The sequence below is a fragment of the Pristiophorus japonicus genome, chromosome 17 (assembly GCF_044704955.1).
Source record: "Pristiophorus japonicus isolate sPriJap1 chromosome 17, sPriJap1.hap1, whole genome shotgun sequence".
Lineage (NCBI taxonomy): Eukaryota > Metazoa > Chordata > Chondrichthyes > Pristiophoridae > Pristiophorus > Pristiophorus japonicus.
This window is the reverse complement of record NC_091993.1, coordinates 42,401,634-42,420,180: the sequence shown is the minus strand read 5'-3', so window position 1 is coordinate 42,420,180 and position 18,547 is coordinate 42,401,634. Positions and strand designations below refer to the sequence as shown.

The window sequence follows — 18,547 nt, the reverse complement described above, 5'->3', positions numbered from 1 at the left end:
ATGGGGTACCGCAAGGTTCAGTGCTGGGACCCCAGCTATTCACAATATACATTACTAATTTGGACGAAGGAATTGAATGTAATATCTCCAAGTTGTAGATGACACTAAGCTGGGTGGTGGTGTGAGCTGTGGGGAGAATTCTAAGAGGCTGCAGGGTGACTTGGACAGGTTAGGTGAGTGGGCAAATGCATGGCAGATGCAGTATAATGTGGATAAATGTGAGGTTATCCACTTTGGTGGCAAAACCAGGAAGACAGAATATTATCTGAATGGTGACAGATTAGTAAAAGGGGAGGTACAACGAGACCTGGGTGTCATGGTACATCAGTCATTGAAAGTTGACATGCGGATATGGCAAGTGGTGAAGTCAAATGGTATGTTGGCCTTCATAGCGAGGGTATTTGAGTATAGGAGCAGGGAGGTCACTGCAGTTGTACAGGGCCTTGGTGAGGCCACACCTTGAATATTGTGCACAGTTTTGGTCTCCAAATCTGAGGAAGGACATTCTTGCTATTGAGGGAGTGCAGCGAAGGTTTACCAGACTGATTCCCGGGATGGCAGGACTGACATATGAAGAAAGACTGGATCGACTAGGCTTATATTCACTGGAATTTAGAAGAATGAGAGGGGATCTCATAGAAACATATAAAATTCTGACGGGATTGAACAGGTTAGATCTAGGAAGAATGTTCCCAATGTAGGGGAAGTCCAGAACCAGGGGTCACAGTCTAAGGATAAGGGGTAAGCCATTTAGGACTGAGATGAGGAGAAACTTCTTCACTCAGAGAATTGTGAACCTGTGGAATTCTCTACCACAGAAAGTTGTTGAGGCCAGTTCATTAGATACATTCAAAAGGGAGTTAGATGTGGCCCTTACAGCTAAAGGGATGAGGGGGTATGGAGAGAAAGCAGGAAAGAGGTATTGAGGTGAATAATCAGCCATGATCATATTGAATGGTGGTGCAGGCTCGAAGAGCCGAATGGCCTACTCCTGCACCAATTTTCTATGTTTCTATGTAATCACTTATTGATTCTATTCTCTTACCTTTTATTTTTGTCCTTGGATGAGACGTTAAACCGAGGTTTTGTCTGCTTTCTCGGGTGGACGTAAAGGATCCCGCGGCACTATTTTATAGAAGAGCATGGGAGTTCTCCCCAGTGTCCTAGCCAACATTTATCCCTCAACCTACATCACTAAAAACAGATTATTTGTTCATTTATTTAATTGCTGTTTGTGGGAGCTTGCTGTGTGCAAATTGGCTGGTGTGTTTCCCACATTACAACAATGACTACACTTCAAGAAGTACTGCATTGGCTGTAAAGTGCTTTGGGACGTCCTAATATTGGGAAAGGCCCTATAGAAATGGACCTCTTTCTTTCTATATTACAACTGTGGCTTAATTTCAGGCAGTTATTGTGATATTAAGTGATTTATGGGTGTTACAACAATGCATGGTGTGACACTGGTGGTTTAGAGGCTGTGGTTTATCATTCCCACTGAGCATATCCAAAGAGATCCTGATTAGTTCTTGACGATCTGCTTCCTGCTCCTGCTCGGTTGAGCTGCGTGTGGAGAATCCTCTCCTGAAGCTCCTGGGTCCAGCTAAGTTCATGATGTGTTTGGAATGACGGAAGCTGCATCTGATGGAAGGTTTCCCAGTGCAGCCTGAAAGTTTTCATTTCCCACTAACAGCCCACAGCCGATCACCTAGCAACAGGACTCTTCAGATCTGCCGGAAATGACTTATTACAGCTGCCCAGAGTTTGATGCAGGGTTATAAATCAGCTGTCTGTAATATTAATGTTAGGGGAGGGAAGTCTGATTGACAGTAAATAGAAGGAGAACCAGTGCAGGCTTGGGCGGGGTGGCAGAGCAGGTTACAGGACAACTGGAGGCGGGGGTGGGGGCTGTGCGAGAGGAAGGGGCTGTGCGGGAGGAAGGGGCTGGGTGGGGTTGGTGGGGGGGGGGCAGGGGGCTGCTGCTGGAGGAAGGGAGGGGAACCGATGAAAACTGTCAGAGAAGTGTATATGAATAAATTGTTACTGCTGTTAGTGTCCAGCATTAATCTGTTCTAATAGAACCCATGTGCTGTGGGGCTAGTATAACATAAGAACATAACAAATAGGAGCAGGAATCGGCCATACGGCCCTCGAGCCTGCTCCGCCATTCAATACGATCATGGCTGATCTGATCATAGACTCGGCTCCACTTCCCCGCCCGCTCCCCATAATCCCCTTATCTCCATATCATTTAAGAGACTGTGTATTCCTGTCTTAAATTTATTCAATGTCCCAGCTTCCACAGCTCTCTGAGGCAGCGAATTCCACAGATGTACAACCCTCTTGAGAGAAGAAATTTCTCCTCATCTCAGTTTTAAATGGGCAGCCCCTTATTCTAAGATCATGCCCTCTAGTTCTAGTCTCCCCCAGGAGTTCACCATTCGGCCCCTTGAGTATATTCTGTCATTCAGTTAGATCATGGCTGATCTGTACCTCAACCCCATTTACCCGCCTTTACTCCACATCCCTTGATATCCTTACCCAATAAAAATCTATCGATCTCAGTCTTGAAAATTTTGATTACTACCCCAGCACCACAGCCTGGTGGGGGAGATTTCCACTAACCTTTGTGTGGAAAATATTCTTCTTGATTTCACTCCTAAATGGCCTAGCTCTGATTTTAAGGTTGTGCTCCCTTGTTCTTGACCCCATGAAAGAGAATAGGTTCTCTGTATCTACTCTATTGAATCCTTTCATCATTTTAAATACCTCATTAACTCATGGCCTCAGCCTTCTGGACTCGGGATCACATGCCAAGTTTATGCAACCTGGCTTCGTAATTTAACCCTCTGGGCCCCAGTATCACTCTGGTGGATGGCGATTCGTTATTATTAGAAGTACCTGTACCTGAAGATCGAATTGTTGCGGACCAAGAATAAATCAGTATTGGAAGGGCCACCATTTAAAACTGATAACTCACCAGTTTCCACACCAGCCAACCGGATCAATTCAGTCTCCGTAAAGCCAGAGAAATGGTCAAGATGGACAACACCTCCTGACCTTGTGACCTCTGCCACTAAGGAGGAGGTCCCAGTTGCAGAACTATTCACAGGCACTTGTCTGGTGATTCCCTACATCAGCACCCTCTGACATACTGGAACATCTGCACATGGCAAACTCCAGTGCTGGGAAAATGGCTGACTGTTTGTTTTTATAGCATGTTGCCCCTTCCAGAGGGCAGATTCTGCGATTCCACAGACCCAGGGAGGGGGCAGCATGGGTTGTGGAATATCATCATCATAGGTAGTCCCTCGAAATCAAGGAAGACTTGCTTCCACTCTTAACATGAGTCCTTAGGTGGCTGAACAGTCCAATACGAGAACCACAGTCTCTGTCACAGGTGGGACAGATATTCCTGGTGAGACAGGTTTGCCGCACGCTTTTTCCTCTGCCTGCACTTGATTTCTGCATGCTCTCGGCAATGAGACTCGAGGTGCTCAGCGCCCTCCCAGATGCAATTCCTCCACTTAGGGCGGTCTTTGGCCAGGGACTCCCAGGTGTCGGTGGGGATGTTGCACTTTATCAGGGCGGCTTTGAGGGTGTCTTTGTAACATTTCCTCTGCCTACCTTTGGCTCATCTGCCGTGAAGGAGTTCCGACTAGAGTGCTTGCTTTGGGAGTTTCGTGTCTGGCATGCGAACAATGTGGCCTGCCCAGCGGAGCTGATCAAGTGTGGTCAGTGCTTCAATGCTGGGGATGTTGGCCTGGTCCAGGACGCTAATGTTGGTGCGTCTATCCTCCCAGGGGATTTGTAGGATTGAATACACCCTCCCGATCTTTACAGAAGAGAGGTACACTCCAGGACTCTTTGACGTTGTAGTTAACATGCGGTGCTGGGGGCACCGGGGACGGCCTGAGGCACCAGGACGGCCTGAGGCACTGGAGCCGCCTGACGATGTGGTTGCTACTGGCCCCTTGACGCGGCCATGCCACAGCGGACAGTGCCACCAAGCTCCATCTATATCTGGCCCTGAGCGAGCTGAGTGCTTGCCAACATCTCTGAACCTTTTCGCAGCAAGCAGCAGAAGTATGAAGGCCAGAATTGATCATATTCCATGTCTTTCAGACTGTTGTGATTCACAATAAGAATTAATTTGATTCCACAGCTCGGAGAGCTCCAGCTAATTACAGAAGTTTACTTGCAGACATTCTGTAAAATAATAGTGTCATTAATTTTCTAGAACTGAGGTACAGAAGAGCCAGCTGTGTGCTAAATGACTCGTTTTATGACGGGCTGCTTTGGAATTGTATTACAGCATAAGCCCTCACTGGCCAAAAAAACAAACTGCAGATCACCATTTTAACACGAGAACCTTCTGTTATGTATGTAATAACTCGATAGACTGAATACTGTAAACTAACACAGGTACAAACCTGGCTCTGCTTTATTAGGGCCCAAAGTGATTACATTACAAGATGGCTGGCCTTTTATACCTGGGCCACACACATGCGCACAGCCCAATGCCCTCCGACAGTGGCGCCACCTGGTGGCTAGTAACTCCAAGCATGCATACATGACACCTTCCCTAACAAAATCCCTGCATTTTCTCTCTTTGACTTTCTGTGAGGATCTTTCAGTGGGATGCATTTCCATTTTGTTATGAATCAGTGACACGTTTCAGGAAAATGAGACCAAATGTCAGACAGGCTTGTTTCCCTGGTCTGCCTCAGAGGGCAGTGGAGGCTCAGTCGTTGAGTATATTCAAGACTGAGATTGATAGATTTTCGGAGACGAAGGAATATGGGGATAGTGCGGGAAGGTGGAGGCCATGATCTTATTGAATGGCGGAGCAGGCCTGAAGGGCCGAATGGCCGACTCCTGCTCCTATTTGTTATGTTCTTTCAGCTCCATTTGGGGGAGGAAGTGAGGCGGCATTGGGGGGGATAAAGATGGTGTATGGGAGGATGGAAGATGAACGAAGAAAGGATAGCATGAAGACTTCTACATTGGGAGAAGTAGGGAGAACCGGAGTGGAATATACACATTATTTTAACTTACTTATTTTGCCTTTTTTTTTTCCTCCTGAGGCTTTTCTGTATTAATATGCTTTTATTTATTTTGGGTGAAGCTGATGGGAGTGGGAATGGCATTCTGAGGTCATGGCTGAAGAAAATAAACATCACTATTCTCGGAATGTGGGCAAGGCTGGTAGTTCTTGCCCATTCCTAGTTGCCAAGAGAAGGTGGTGGTGGGCCTTCTGTTTGATACAACTGAGCTGCTTTCTGAGCCATTTCAGAGGGCAGTTAAGAGTCAACCACATTGGTGCTGGACTGGAGTCACATGTAGGCCAGACCGGGTAAGGATGGCAAGTTTCCTTCCCTAAAGGATTTTCGTGAACCAGTTGGGTTTTAACAATCTGACAGCTTCCTGGTCACTTTTGCTGATATCGGCTTCTTATTTTCAGATTTTTGAAAAGCTGAATTCAAATTCTCAAACTGTCATGGTGGAATTTGAACTCCCATTCTCTGGATGACTCGTCTGGTAACATAAGCACTACACCACCGTTGGTGAGACCGCACCTGGAGTACTGTACACAGTTTTGGTCTCCTTATCTAAGGAAGGATATACTTGCCTTGGAGGCGATACAATGGAGGTTCACTAGATTGATTCCTGGGATGAGGGGGCTGTCTTATGCTGAAAGATTGTGTAGAATGGGCCTATACTCTCTGGAGTTTAGAAGAATGAGAGGTGATCTCATTGAAGCATACAAGATTCTGAAGGGGATTGACAGGGTAGATGCTGAGAGGTTGTTTCCCCCTGGCTGGAGTGTCTAGAATGGGGGGCACTGTCTTCGGATAAGGGGTAGGCCATTTAAAACAGAGATGAGGAGGAATTTCTTCAGAGGGTTGTGAATCTTTGGAATTCTCTGCCCCTGAGGGCTGTGAATGCTGAGACTCTGAATATATTCAAGGCTGAGATAGATAGATTTTTGGAGTTTAGGGGAATCAAGGGATGTGGAGATCGGGCGGGAAAGTGGAGTTGAGGTCGATGATCAGCCATGATCTTATTGAATGGTGGAGCAAGCTCGAGGGGCGGTAGAGCCTACTCCTGTTCCCCTTTTTTTTTTATGCTCTTATGTAACAATCATCTCAGCATGGTAACTAATACAAACTTTATCAACCAATTGGGAGTTAGATTGGCCAAACTGACCCAATCCGGTTGAGTTTTCCAAACGTGTCTGAAATGGTCATTCTTTTCCGTGTTCCATTGGAGAATTTATTTTTGAATTTTATTGAAACTATTTCACACTTTAAGAATTTGCTTCCTTACAATTGAAATGAAGTGTTGCCATTCTGTTCCTGTAGGTGAATAATGATGTTTTCCTGTTTGAGAAGCCGGGATTGTTTTTCGTCATGGTAGATGCATGCTCTGGAGACATTTTGAGCAGGCAACATTTTGACACCGCCCATACTCCGCAGGTGGCTGACTCCATTGCTAATTACATCCAGGCAACCATTCGAGAAAGGTAGGCAGATGGACAATTATCTATTTTCCATAAAATGCCAACTGTCTTTGTGAAAACAGCTGCGATGCTTGGAATAGATTGAAAAATCAATTGTCTGCCAAGGCAGAGATTGAGAATGGCTGCAAAATGGGAGCATAATCCTTTATAGCCCACATAGTTACAGACTGTGAGTAGCAGCCACTTGTATAGGGAGGAGAAAAAAGACGTTTTTTTTTAGAAACATACACTTGACAAACTTTCCTTTAAGTGCCCAAAAAGCTAGTGTAAACAAAATATTTGGCTTCATGTAGGTTACAGAAATAGAGGTTATAATTATGGCAAATGTTGGAAACCTCTAAATTATAAAACTAAGTGTTGTGCAGATTAAAGGGTCTAAAAGTTCCCTCTTTTCCCTGGCTGTGTATTATAATCGAGAACAACCAAAGGAGAAACTAAAGATTTTTCTGTTTAATATCCAGGACAGAGCTTCACTGGATTGGTGAAGGCATGGCTCCGCTGTAATGGCTGACTATATATGTCTTCCATAATGTAATTTTAATCTGATCCCGAGTCTCAGATGACTGCGTTATGAGGAACGGCTAGAAAACCTAGGCCCCTTCAATCTTGAAACGTGGCAAATGAGAAAGGACACTAGAGATATAGAAGATACTATGGGGAACAGCAAAGGTTAGCACTGAGCTCTATTTCCAGTCAAACTATGGCTGTAGAACAAGTCAGTGCAGGAACCCTCACCACTTTTAAGAGATGGTTGGATGGGCACTTAAAGTGCAGCAACCTGCAGGGTTATGGACCGAGAGCTGGTAATTGGGATTAGACTGGATGACCTTTTTGTTGGACGGTGCAGATATAATGGTAAGTACTGCAGGGAATAGAATATGGCCAGGATGACCTCCTGGACTAGTTTCGATCGCCTGGATGGGTCGGAGAGGAATTTTCCCAGATTTTTTTCACTCTAAATTGGATTGGGTTTTTATCTAGTTTTTGCCTCTCCCAGTAGATCACATGGCTCCGGTTGGGGTGGAATGTAGAATGTTTCAGTATAAGGGGTGTCGCAGTTGTGTGAGGCGGACTGGTTGGGCTGGATGCTCTTTGCCTTTCCGTCATTGTTCATAGGTTTATATGTAACCTTCAGGGCTGCTGACCAAGGGCCGTGCAGCTCTTTGTCGGCCGGCGCAGACACGATGGGCCAAAATGGCCTCCTACTGCACTGTAAATTTCTAAGTTTCTATGGTATAAGGCAAGTTCAGGACTGATGTCATTGAGCTTCACATAGTGTGGTCAATATCTGCACTGGGCTGCATGGTAGGGTAATGGAGGCCAAATACTCCGGAATCATTTGATATGTGATGGGGAGGCGATAATTGAAAATTCCTATGGAGGGTGGAGCTAAATGAGCCCAATGTCTATCCTCACCTGTATCTATCATTGTTAATCCCAGGCTCACAGCATCTCCTTACTTTATTTAGCCTTCACTGTATCCTTCCTATAAGAGAGTGGCCTAACCAACATCTTGCACAAATTTATTATCGCCTTCTTTCTTTTATATTTCACGTCCCGAGATATAAAACCCAGAATCCGTTTTGCTTTTCAACCTGATCTTTCACTTTTCCAACCCAATTCCCAGATTTTCTTTCCTTCCCGTTTTCCCGAAGCTTCCTCACATATTCACACGTCCTTTGTTCTTTCATGTCGTTAATGCTTCTTACTATTACTTGACTGAGATGATCGCTTAAATTATCCAGCAATCCCTCCACTTATCTTTCCTCTGTTTATTTGGCTCTTTTCCCCCTCTCTGCCCCTTTTTTTGCACCAGATTCTATTGATAAGCATATTCAGCTCTTACTTTTCAGTTCTGAAGATCCAAAACAATGACTGTCTGATCTTTCCAGAAATGCTGATTAATTTACCGTGTTTCTAGGTTTTCCTGTTTTTGTGTTAAAGACCTATATATCTGCATCTGTAAATTTTCCCCTCCTTTACTCTCTGGTTAAAGTAAACTTCATTTCACCGTTCTTTTTCCCAAAATACACTACTTCACATTTCTCGGCACTGAACTGCATCTGTTGCCTATCTGCCCACTCCCTAACCCACTTATGCCCTCTTGCATTCTTTCTCACTGTCTGCCATGCCTCCTTAACTTGGTATCAACAGCAAACTTCAATATCATTCCTCTTGTGCCTATGTCCAAATCATTTATATAAATGGAAATCAAGATGTCCCAGCATAGATCCCTGGGGCACACCACTATCCACACGTATTGCTAATCTGAAAAGCACCCAGTCACCCAGCCTGAGCCATCTCTCTATCCATGTGACTTAATTCTATTTAATGCCATATGCCTTAATATTTGTAACCCGTCTTTTATGTGGCATGATATCAAAGCGTCAGCTGATAATCCTCAAATATACAATGTTGTCCATCCCGTTCCCTTTATCTATACACTCGAATATTTTGGAATAAAATGTATTATTTAGGAAAAATCATAGTAAGAATGTCTTAACAATAAACTATTTGCATCTCTGTCAGTGTTGTTATGTTTGTTTCTGTTTCTCTCCTTTGCAGGTCAATTACTCTTGTCTGTACAAGAGATGATTCTGGCTGGCCACTAGCCTATGTGTCTTCAGATTTTCTGAGGCTAGGTGCTGCAAAGCCAATCAAATTTTACATGACAGGTGATGCGTTAGTTTGTTAATTTCTAAAGATAGTAATGGAAAACTAACATTATAGGTTGGAAATGTTCTTCACTGATTAATATATAGAGAATACATCACTAACAAAGAGTGATCAATATCTGAAACCATCTACACATAGGGTAAAGAAATTATAAACTCTGGAGTCGTTCAACAGATAGTTATGGGGATCCTAGGTTTTATGAGAGATCAACTAGATGGGCTGCAGGGTCCCTTACCTGAATGTCGTGAGTTGAATGCTGTGAACCAGTATTAATTCCAGACTACAAGCTCTCAATACTGTGAACCAGTATTAATTCCAGACTACAAGCTCTCAATACTGTGAACCAGTATTAATTCCAGAATACAAGCTCTCAATATTGTGAACCAGTATTAATTCCAGCGTACAAGCTCTCAATACTGTGAACCAGTATTAATTCCAGCGTACAAGCTCTCAATACTGTGAACCAGTATTAATTCCAGACTACAAGCTCTCAATACTGTGAACCAGTATTAATTCCAGAGTACAAGCTCTCAATACTGTGAACCAGTATTAATTCCAGAGTACAAGCTCTCAATACTGTGAACCAGTATTAATTCCAGAGTACAAGCTCTCAATACTGTGATCCAGTATTAATTCCAGAGTACAAGCTCTCAATACTGTGAACCAGTATTAATTCCAGAGTACAAGCTCTCAATACTGTGAACCAGTATTAATTCCAGAGTACAAGCTCTCAATACTGTGAACCAGTATTAATTCCAGAGTACAAGCTCTCAATACTGTGAACCAGTATTAATTCCAGAGTACAAGCTCTCAATACCGTGAACCAGTATTAATTCCAGAATACAGCTCTCAGTACTGTGAACCAGTATTAATTCCAGCATACAAGCTCTCAATACTGTGAACCAGTATTAATTCCAGAATACAGCTCTCAATACTGTGAACCAGTATTAATTCCAGAATACAAGCTCTCAATACCGTGAACTAGTATTAATTCCAGAATACAGCTCTCAATACCGTGAACCAGTATTAATTCCAGCGTACAAGCTCTCAATACTGTGAACCAGTATTAATTCTAGAATACAGCTCTCAATATTGTGAACCAGTATTAATTCCAGCGTACAAGCTCAATACTGTGAACCAGTATTAATTCCAGAATACAGTTCTCAATACTGTGAACCAGTATTAATTCCAGCGTACAAGCTCTCAATACTGCGAACCAGTATTAATTCCAGCGTACAAGCTCTCAATACTGCGAACCAGTATTAATTCCGGCGTACAAGCTCTCAATACTGCGAACCAGTATTAATTCCAGAATACAAGCTCTCAATACTGTGAACCAGTATTAATTCCAGAATACAGCTCTCAATACTGTGAACCATATTTTCTACTAAGGAAGTCACACCCTTTGTTTCTGTAATGTTTGAAATTGTGCAGCAGAAAGGAAGTTACACAGGCTTCAAATTATATCACACAAACCCGGTGTTTGTGCAAAGATTTTGGCAAGTTTCGGAATACGTCAACAAATTCTAACATACATCAACATATTAACATAAATATTACTTCACACGCATTAATTGTATCGGATTATTTTGTGCATTGCATGGGCATCAAAACAAAAGGTTATTCTGATAGAATAAGTTAGTAAATTCCATGTCAGTAAAAACCTGGTGTATGTAAATTATAGATGCATGCAAACATTTGCCGGTTCTGAATTCATCCTTTATTATTAACATATTGGGACTGATGTTTTTTGCCCCTGGGCGGAGCGCACGCTGATTTAAATGAATGTATGGAAATTGTACAGGAACCATTATTGGGCTGCAATCCTCTCCACATGATGTTCCTCTCAGCCTCACTCAGACGATTATTTATGCCAAGCATAAGAGGAAGGTTTGCTCTGTTTCATGCGCAGTATTTGACTCTGATGGGATTCCTCGACATTACCGTGGAAGTCTGGAAAATTCAGTACTTTTACTTGTTAAAGTCGACCTGTACAGAGATTCTGCTGTTTTAAGGGCTTTTTGCTATCTTTAATTCGCCTTTTACCATTTTTAAACAGTTCTTCAGATAAAGTTTTCAGAAAAGATTTTGGTTGCTGAGTTGAGGGCTGATGTCCGGAAACACATCACGAGTGATTAATACCTGCCATTGGCTCCACATAGTGAAGTGAAAATCTGGAATCATTCAAGAGGGCAGGTGGATGTTGTGCTGGGGAGAAAGGAAAGTTTATTATAAAGGATTCGATAAATGGGTTGCATGACCTCCCCATCTTTGTGCTGCTTTTCTGAAAACACCTGTAATGCTCAGTAGACACTCATCTATCCCAAGGGTATTTGTCAGTGTGCATAATGACCATTTCTCACCGTTAACCACTGTCACGTTACCTTTTGCCCTTCTTGTACGTGAGCATTTAATGCCATGGTTTGGGACATTTTAAATTTATATACTTTTTCAATATTTTTGTGTTTCGAAACTTGCTCGGTCAAGCAAGGAATGGGAATGTTCCACAGATTCCGTTGTGCAGCCTGCAAAAAGGTTCACGCAGAAATAATGAAAGACGGGAATTAACGATGAATTATTCCTTTTTGCTTTTAGGAAGTTTTGCTATGCTAGGATTCAAAGGCCGGCTGAAACCAGCATGGATTAAAGTTATAAGCCACAGTGTTGGGCAGCGAGCTGCCTCCCTGCAGCACTATATCCCGCTGAAACTGAGCGAATACAGCTGTCCCGGAAAAGAGAAGGATAACCGAAGGGACTTAAAGTTGTTCCAAGACTTAATGTCTCCCAACTAAACTATAACTAATGGCAAGGAGGAGAGAGAACCTGTTGAATTGCTGACACTTTAATTTTTGTATCTTTGCCATAAATAAATATATTATGTACAGGAGCAGTTAGTATATGGTCTTATTTTATGGTAAATTTAATAGTATTTTTGAGTGTGGAGATGAGCGTACAATATTTTTGATATTCAATCTTGTTCCCTGCTTCTGCAGACAGAAGGTGACTAAGTAATATCTGTCACCATTCTAGAGAATGAAGAGGCCTCATAAATTGGATAAAATGACAATTATATCACGCGCTAACGAAATGAAGAGTTTCTGCAAAATGTTCGGTTCTTCACATTTCTAATCCAGAGTGCGTTGGAATAAGTCTTGTCTTGTTCACGAGAATACTAGAAATGAAGAAAAATAGAACTGTTATATATTTCAAGACTTGTAAGTGGTGCTAAAACAGAACCGCAGTCCTCCAGGGATTTATAATGTTGAAATCATGCTGTCATTCCCGGCTTCTGTTCTGTAATGAATGAGGTACAAGTACAGCTGCTTTATTGTATGGACCTTATTAGATTTGATTTAACCATGGTCTCTGCAGACCATACTTTCCCATTTCTTAAAATAGGGACACTTAAAAACTAGTCGGTTTTAAAGAGATGCTATAAATTATAATCATGAAGTATAAAGATTGGATGTAGTGTACATAACTGTAATGCAGAACCGACATAATCTTAGTCTGTTGCCACATTGCATGAAGTGTTACTGTTAACCTCTTGTGTATGGATCGGCTTTTGATGCTTTCAGTCACTTTCTATATTGCAATCCTTGGATGCCAAAATTTGGATGTGAGAAAGTTAAAATTGAAGGAGTGCGTGGTACACAGAACACCCCTGTATTGCTGTGGGACATGAAGGCTATAAATCAACTTAAGTGTTGACTTGAACTTGCAACTCGCCTCTGTAAACCCATTACACACCAAGTTTAATTACAAAAGAGAAGCTTTGTTAATAATTTATGTGCACACTAGACAAAGGCTCACTCAACTTTAACTCTCGCTCCTGATTGGGCGCATAGTTCACTGATTCACATCCAACTAACGCTTCATGGCAAAGGGAGCATCATTTATAGCAGAGGTTTAGCAAGCACACGTGTAGTATTTACCTGCATTGAGTCCCAAACCATCTCAATGACCCACTCTGCACAGTGTATCAGATTTAATTCAGATGTGTTCAGGTATTTTTTTGTGGCCGTACAGTGTTTTGTTGACATTTAATAATCTTTACCTCTGGTTAGAGTAAGGGCAGATATTCCAAGCCTTGTGAGTATAGAGACTAGGGCAGTGTGCCTGCAATGGACCAATTGGCAAAGCCAGCAGGTGAGGCTCCCAGTTGGATACCCCCATGGAATAACAACCCTTGCATGTTGGAGACATTTTATTGTCTAAACGCAGGAAGGTTCCTGCTGAAAAGTAAGATTTTTAGGGCTAGAAATGCGTCTTTTGTCCATAGCGGTATTTTTGCGGCATTCATCGCCAAAAATACCGTTAATCTCACCACCATTTTAGCCAAAGTTTCGTTAAAAAATGCGGCCGGTGGTAAAAATGGGCATTTCACGAGGATTCGCGGCGGCAACCACGATCCTCGCCAACTTTAGTCCGAGGCTGATTACCACTGCGAGTTGGGCCTGGGGAGAGGGGAAAATACAAAAAAACATTAAAAAAATGCAAAACATTTACAAGACCCATAACTAAGTAATCGTTCCAAAAGAAATTAAAAATAAAAATTTAACTTGCATTTTTTGCAGGTGTTCATACGTAGTGCCGTTTTTGGGGCTGCGATGCAGGTTTTTCTCGGGTGTTTTTTCTGCCCAGAATATGAGTGCACCAAACGTTCAAACTACGGCAATAGTGTTACTTCCAGTCTTGCACGCGGCGGTCCGCTTTTCAGCGGTATTTCAAAACTGCCGGCACAAGACTTCAGACAATAACTAGCGAATCACCGTTTTCTGCCCAAAACGGTGAAATATTGCCGAAAACAATGGGCGCAAGGTTGGTGAATTTCCAGCCCTGAGACGTTAAAACGATAATTTTGCTTTTTGGAAACTCTATTACATTTGAAACTATTTTTGTGCATAATCCATTAAGCTGCATAAACACGTGTGCACCAGAGTGACAGCAGTTTGAGCAAGGAGACCGAAGTCTAAAGGTTCTCTTTGTTTACTTTTCAGCTGCCCAATTTTGCCAGGGTCAATGTAGGGGACTACCTAAAGTGTTCGAATCTGGCAACAGAACTGCTGGGGTTGTGTCTGCCATTCATTCTTGGCAAGTTTTAAATTCTGAAATTTATAATGGCATTTAACCTTGAGCATGAAAAGAATGAAATGGTACATTCCCTGGAAACTTGATTAACAGAGTTCAGCAAACAGTCTGAGATGAAGTTGGCCTGAGTCAGTGTAGCTGGAAGGTGATTTGAAGTGTAGTCTCCAGCCTATAGAGAGCTAAACGGAAATCTCTTAATGTGAATTCATAGGCCAGCACCCTCCCTCATTTTCTTGTGGCCTGGCTCTCGAGTTGATTATTTTCATACAGTGAAGTCAACTTTACATTTTTACACTGGCTGCTGAAAGATCAGGAGCCAACTGCTTTAATTGTGTGCTATGTGCTGCCGCAGGTACAAATCCAGTGTTGTGTTTGAAATGATTTGGAAAATGTATTATGCCTAATAGTCTGTCTTAAAATTCAATTTCTGACCAGAATGATTGATTTTTTTTACTAGTCTGTTGATGTTCTCTATACAAACAAATTTATGTTCTATAGCTTAAAATGTTCCTTAAGGTAAAATAACCCTCCTAACATACAACATTCTTACATTGGCAGGGTAGATACAGGGAGGATGTTTCCCCCTGGCTGGGGAGTCTAGTACCAGGGGTCACAGTCCCAGGATAAGGGGTCGGCCATTTAGGATTGAGCTGAAGAGAAATTTCTTCTCTACCCCAGAGGGCTGCGAAGGCTCAGTGTTAAATATATTCAAGACAGAGATCGATAGATTTTTGGATATTAAGGGAATCAAGGGATATGGGGATAGTGCAGGAAAGTGGAGTTGAGGCAGAAGATCAGCCATGATTTGATTGAATGACGGAGCAGGCTTGAGGGGCCGAATGGCCTACTCCTGCTCCTAATATGTTTTTATGCTCCCTGTCCCATTAAATTAATTTCTCATCCCTTTATGGTCTCATCCCTCTCTATCTCTGTAATCTCCTCCAGACTAACATATTCCAATCTCTCCCTCCTCCCTTTTCCCCATAAATAGCGGCCATGCCTTCAGCTGCCTGGGCCCCACATTCTAAAATTCCCTACCTAAACCCCACCACCTCTCCACCTCACTGCCCTTCTTTAAGACTCTACTTAAAGCTCGCCTCTCTGACAAAGCTTTTGCTCAGCCTTCCTAATATCTCCATCTTTGGCTCGGCGTCCATTTTTTATTAATTATGTCTCTGTGAAGCACTTTGAGATATCTTGCGACATTAAAGTTGCCGGGGCAGAGTTTCTGCTTTGGGGCCAATCAGCGACACGGGCACAAATTGCCCCCAGAATTGTGCTAGTTTTGAGAAGTTTTTTCTTTCCTCAATTTTCCGCTCAAACTCATTTGCATATTGCTCAACACACAATCTGCCATGGACCAGCGCAATCGGGCCGTGTTTTACAACATTTAGAAAAATATGTTTTGCTTTTTTAAAAAAAAATATTCCTTGATATATTTAAGAGTGGTAACTTGGTGTAGTTCCATTAATTCAGCTGAAAATGGGTTTATCACAAAAAATAAGCATTTTTAATCAGTGTATCTAGTCCACCACCTGTAAGTAACCCGATTTTAAATAACTGAAAATCACTTTTAAAAAAAAATCTATACAGAGCCATTCAATAGTTACAATGGAGTAGTCAGTTTCTTAGTAAATAATAAAAATATGATCAAAAGCTTTAAAAACATGCCCATTGGTGTCCTTGTGACTAAAAAAAGAGCTAGCTTCATTTTTAGAGCCGCCTTGTGGGCCCGCAAACGGGTGCAATTAGCGGGAACTCGCCACGCTGATTAATTTGATCTGGGGGGAGTGGCCAGTTTTGTGGGTGGGGCCGGCTTCCGGCGCAATGTTTTTTAAACTCGGCGTAAAAGATCGCGGAATCTCGAGCTGCGCTGAACATAATCTACATTTAGAATTCCACAATCTTTTCCGCCGGTTTAGCCGATTTTGGGCTAATTGCGCCGAAAAAAACCCAACGCCGCTATATAAATGCAAGTTAACATAAAAGTGTGCAGCTGTGGGTTTTCTATGACCTTTATCCAAGGTTATTGCAGCATTATGTATAACAGCGCTCATCCTACATCTCGGGGACTGTCCTCACGGGTCACATTGGGGTGTATCTCAGAGGCCGAATATGAACTAATTCCATGTTACTATTAGTTGACATATATCTTGACTTGCTGATACTGATAGAACTTGGTGTTGTGATTTTGAGGCAGCGGTGCTAAAAACAGCCCTTTCCAAACTCTCAAAATAAGAAATCTCGGCACATAGGTCTGAGAGACGTGGCCCGGACAATGGACACCCTGCCGTACGTCATAATACTCCTCTATTCTTTTTTCAAACTAATTTACTCTCCTTTGTGTCTTAACTTTGATCCTTGCAATGTGCTAGTGAGTCACCTACCTGTAATGGAGAGGTGTTCCATTGGAGCATTATTCTCTCAGCCTGTCTTGCCACATAAAGGATAATCTGAGTACGAACTAATTGGGAGATGAACATCTTCATTAGTTTAGTGCCTTCTGCTTGTAATTGAGAAGGAAAAGATGGAGGGTCTCATTTGAATGCATTAAACAGGTGTGTGACAATGACAACCTATTTCTTAGTTATGGGAAACCAGTTGCTTGAGATGGGAGGGAGGGAGGGGATGAATTTTACCAGGGTCATAAGCTGAGAGGTTGTTCGTTACACCTGGGTGTGTATCCAACATGACAGGCCTTTGGATTATTGGTGTATCTAAAGCTCAGTGTAATGTCCCTAATATTAGAGTGGGGTATGACTGGAGTGTGGCCTCTGGGTCTCTCATATGAGACTTGCAATTGAAGTCTCCTGGGCTAGAGATGAAGACTTAATTGTATGCCTGTGCTGTTACTTACAATGTGTATTGTGATGAACATGCATTCTCTGTGATGGGGGTTGAGAATCACTCGGCAAACGTTCACCCGATGCCTTATCATTTTAAATCTGTTTTCTTAAACTGTATATCCAAACTTAATAGAATTTCACATCTAACCTTCCCCCGTACAATGTAGCATGTACGGTCCATTGAAAGTCTGGTTATATAACTAATCATTTTTAATTGTTTGTTTTTATACAGATGCTTGGACGTGAATGATCAGCCTATAACAAGAACTACTCGTGACCAGACACTTCATAACTTGTGGAACCGGGAGAACCATGAGAAAGATGATGATGATACACCTGCTTTTCAATATTGGGTGGCTCCTCGCCCTCAGTCTCTCTGCGTTATTCGCAGGTATGTGAAAAATTGGAGCGTTCATTGTAAATGGTGGCGCTTGGGTTCTGCGTGAGGTCCATGTAGACTATATAAATTTAACTCTCAACTCTCCACCGGGTCAGGTAAAGCACATAATCCAGGCTGACTCAGCAGGGAAATGCTGAGGGAGTGCTGCACTGTCGGAGGTGCCGTCCTTCGGATCAGGCGTTAAACCGAGGCCCCGTCTGTCCTCTCGGGTGGATATAAAAGATCACAAAGCACTATTCAAAGAAGAGCAGTCAGACCTCCGCACGTCCTGGCCATTATTTCTCCCTCAACTAACATCAATCAAAACAGACTGACCGGTCACTTAGCTCGCTGTTATTTGTGGGAGTTTGCTGTGTTTAAATTGGCTGTCGCGTTTCCCTACCTTTCAACAACTACATTTCAAAAAATACTACATTGGCTGTGAAGCATTTTGGAATGTGCTGAGATCATGAAGTCATCCGTCAGCTCGAGAACAACATCGGGAGCAGATGGACTCCCCGTTGAGGCACTAAAGTATGGCAGAGAGGCACTATTGGCACGAATGCATGACCTCATCTCTCTCATCTGGAAGGTTGTGAGCGTGCCGGGAGATCTCAGAGATGCAGTAATCGTGACCATCTTTAAAAAAAAGGGGACAAGTACGACCGCAGCAACTACAGAGGAATCTCCGTTGTCAGCCACTGGAAAAGTCATCGCTAGAATTCTCCTCAATCGTCTGCTCCCTGTGGCTGAGGAGCTCCTCCCGGAGTCACAGTGCGGATTCCGTTCACTACGGGGTACAACGGACATGATCTTTACAGTACGACAACTACAAGAGAAATGTAGTAAACAGCACCAACCCTTGTACATGGCCTTCTTTGACCTCACAAAGGCCTTTGACACTGTTAACCATAAGAGACTATGGAGCGTCCTCCTCCATTTCGGCTGCCCCCAAAAGTTTGTCGCCATCCTCCGCCTGCTCCATGATGATATGCAAGCCGTGATCCTGACCAACCACCACAGACCCGATCC

The 18,547-nt window shown here is 42.8% G+C and overlaps 2 protein-coding genes across 4 annotated transcripts in view; both read left to right on the top strand.

Moving 5' to 3' along the window:
- The window catches only part of LOC139227715 (cell surface hyaluronidase CEMIP2-like), a 198,493-nt gene extending 186,413 nt beyond the window's left edge, over nucleotides 1–12,080 (top strand). For all 3 annotated transcript variants that reach the window (XM_070858684.1, XM_070858683.1, XM_070858682.1), the window contains 3 exons: nucleotides 6,366–6,526; nucleotides 9,089–9,198; nucleotides 11,795–12,080. In XM_070858684.1, coding sequence (XP_070714785.1) covers nucleotides 6,366–6,526; nucleotides 9,089–9,198; nucleotides 11,795–11,991 — 468 coding nt within the window. In that variant the 3' untranslated portion in view covers nucleotides 11,992–12,080. The remainder of the gene's footprint in view (nucleotides 1–6,365; nucleotides 6,527–9,088; nucleotides 9,199–11,794) is intronic.
- cemip (cell migration inducing hyaluronidase 1) overlaps nucleotides 1–18,547 on the top strand; it is a 259,948-nt gene that overhangs the window by 100,006 nt on the left and 141,395 nt on the right. Inside the window, exon 2 of the mRNA XM_070858685.1 lies at nucleotides 17,369–17,527. Within this exon, the coding sequence (XP_070714786.1) occupies nucleotides 17,449–17,527 (79 nt within the window). The 5' untranslated portion in view covers nucleotides 17,369–17,448. The remainder of the gene's footprint in view (nucleotides 1–17,368; nucleotides 17,528–18,547) is intronic.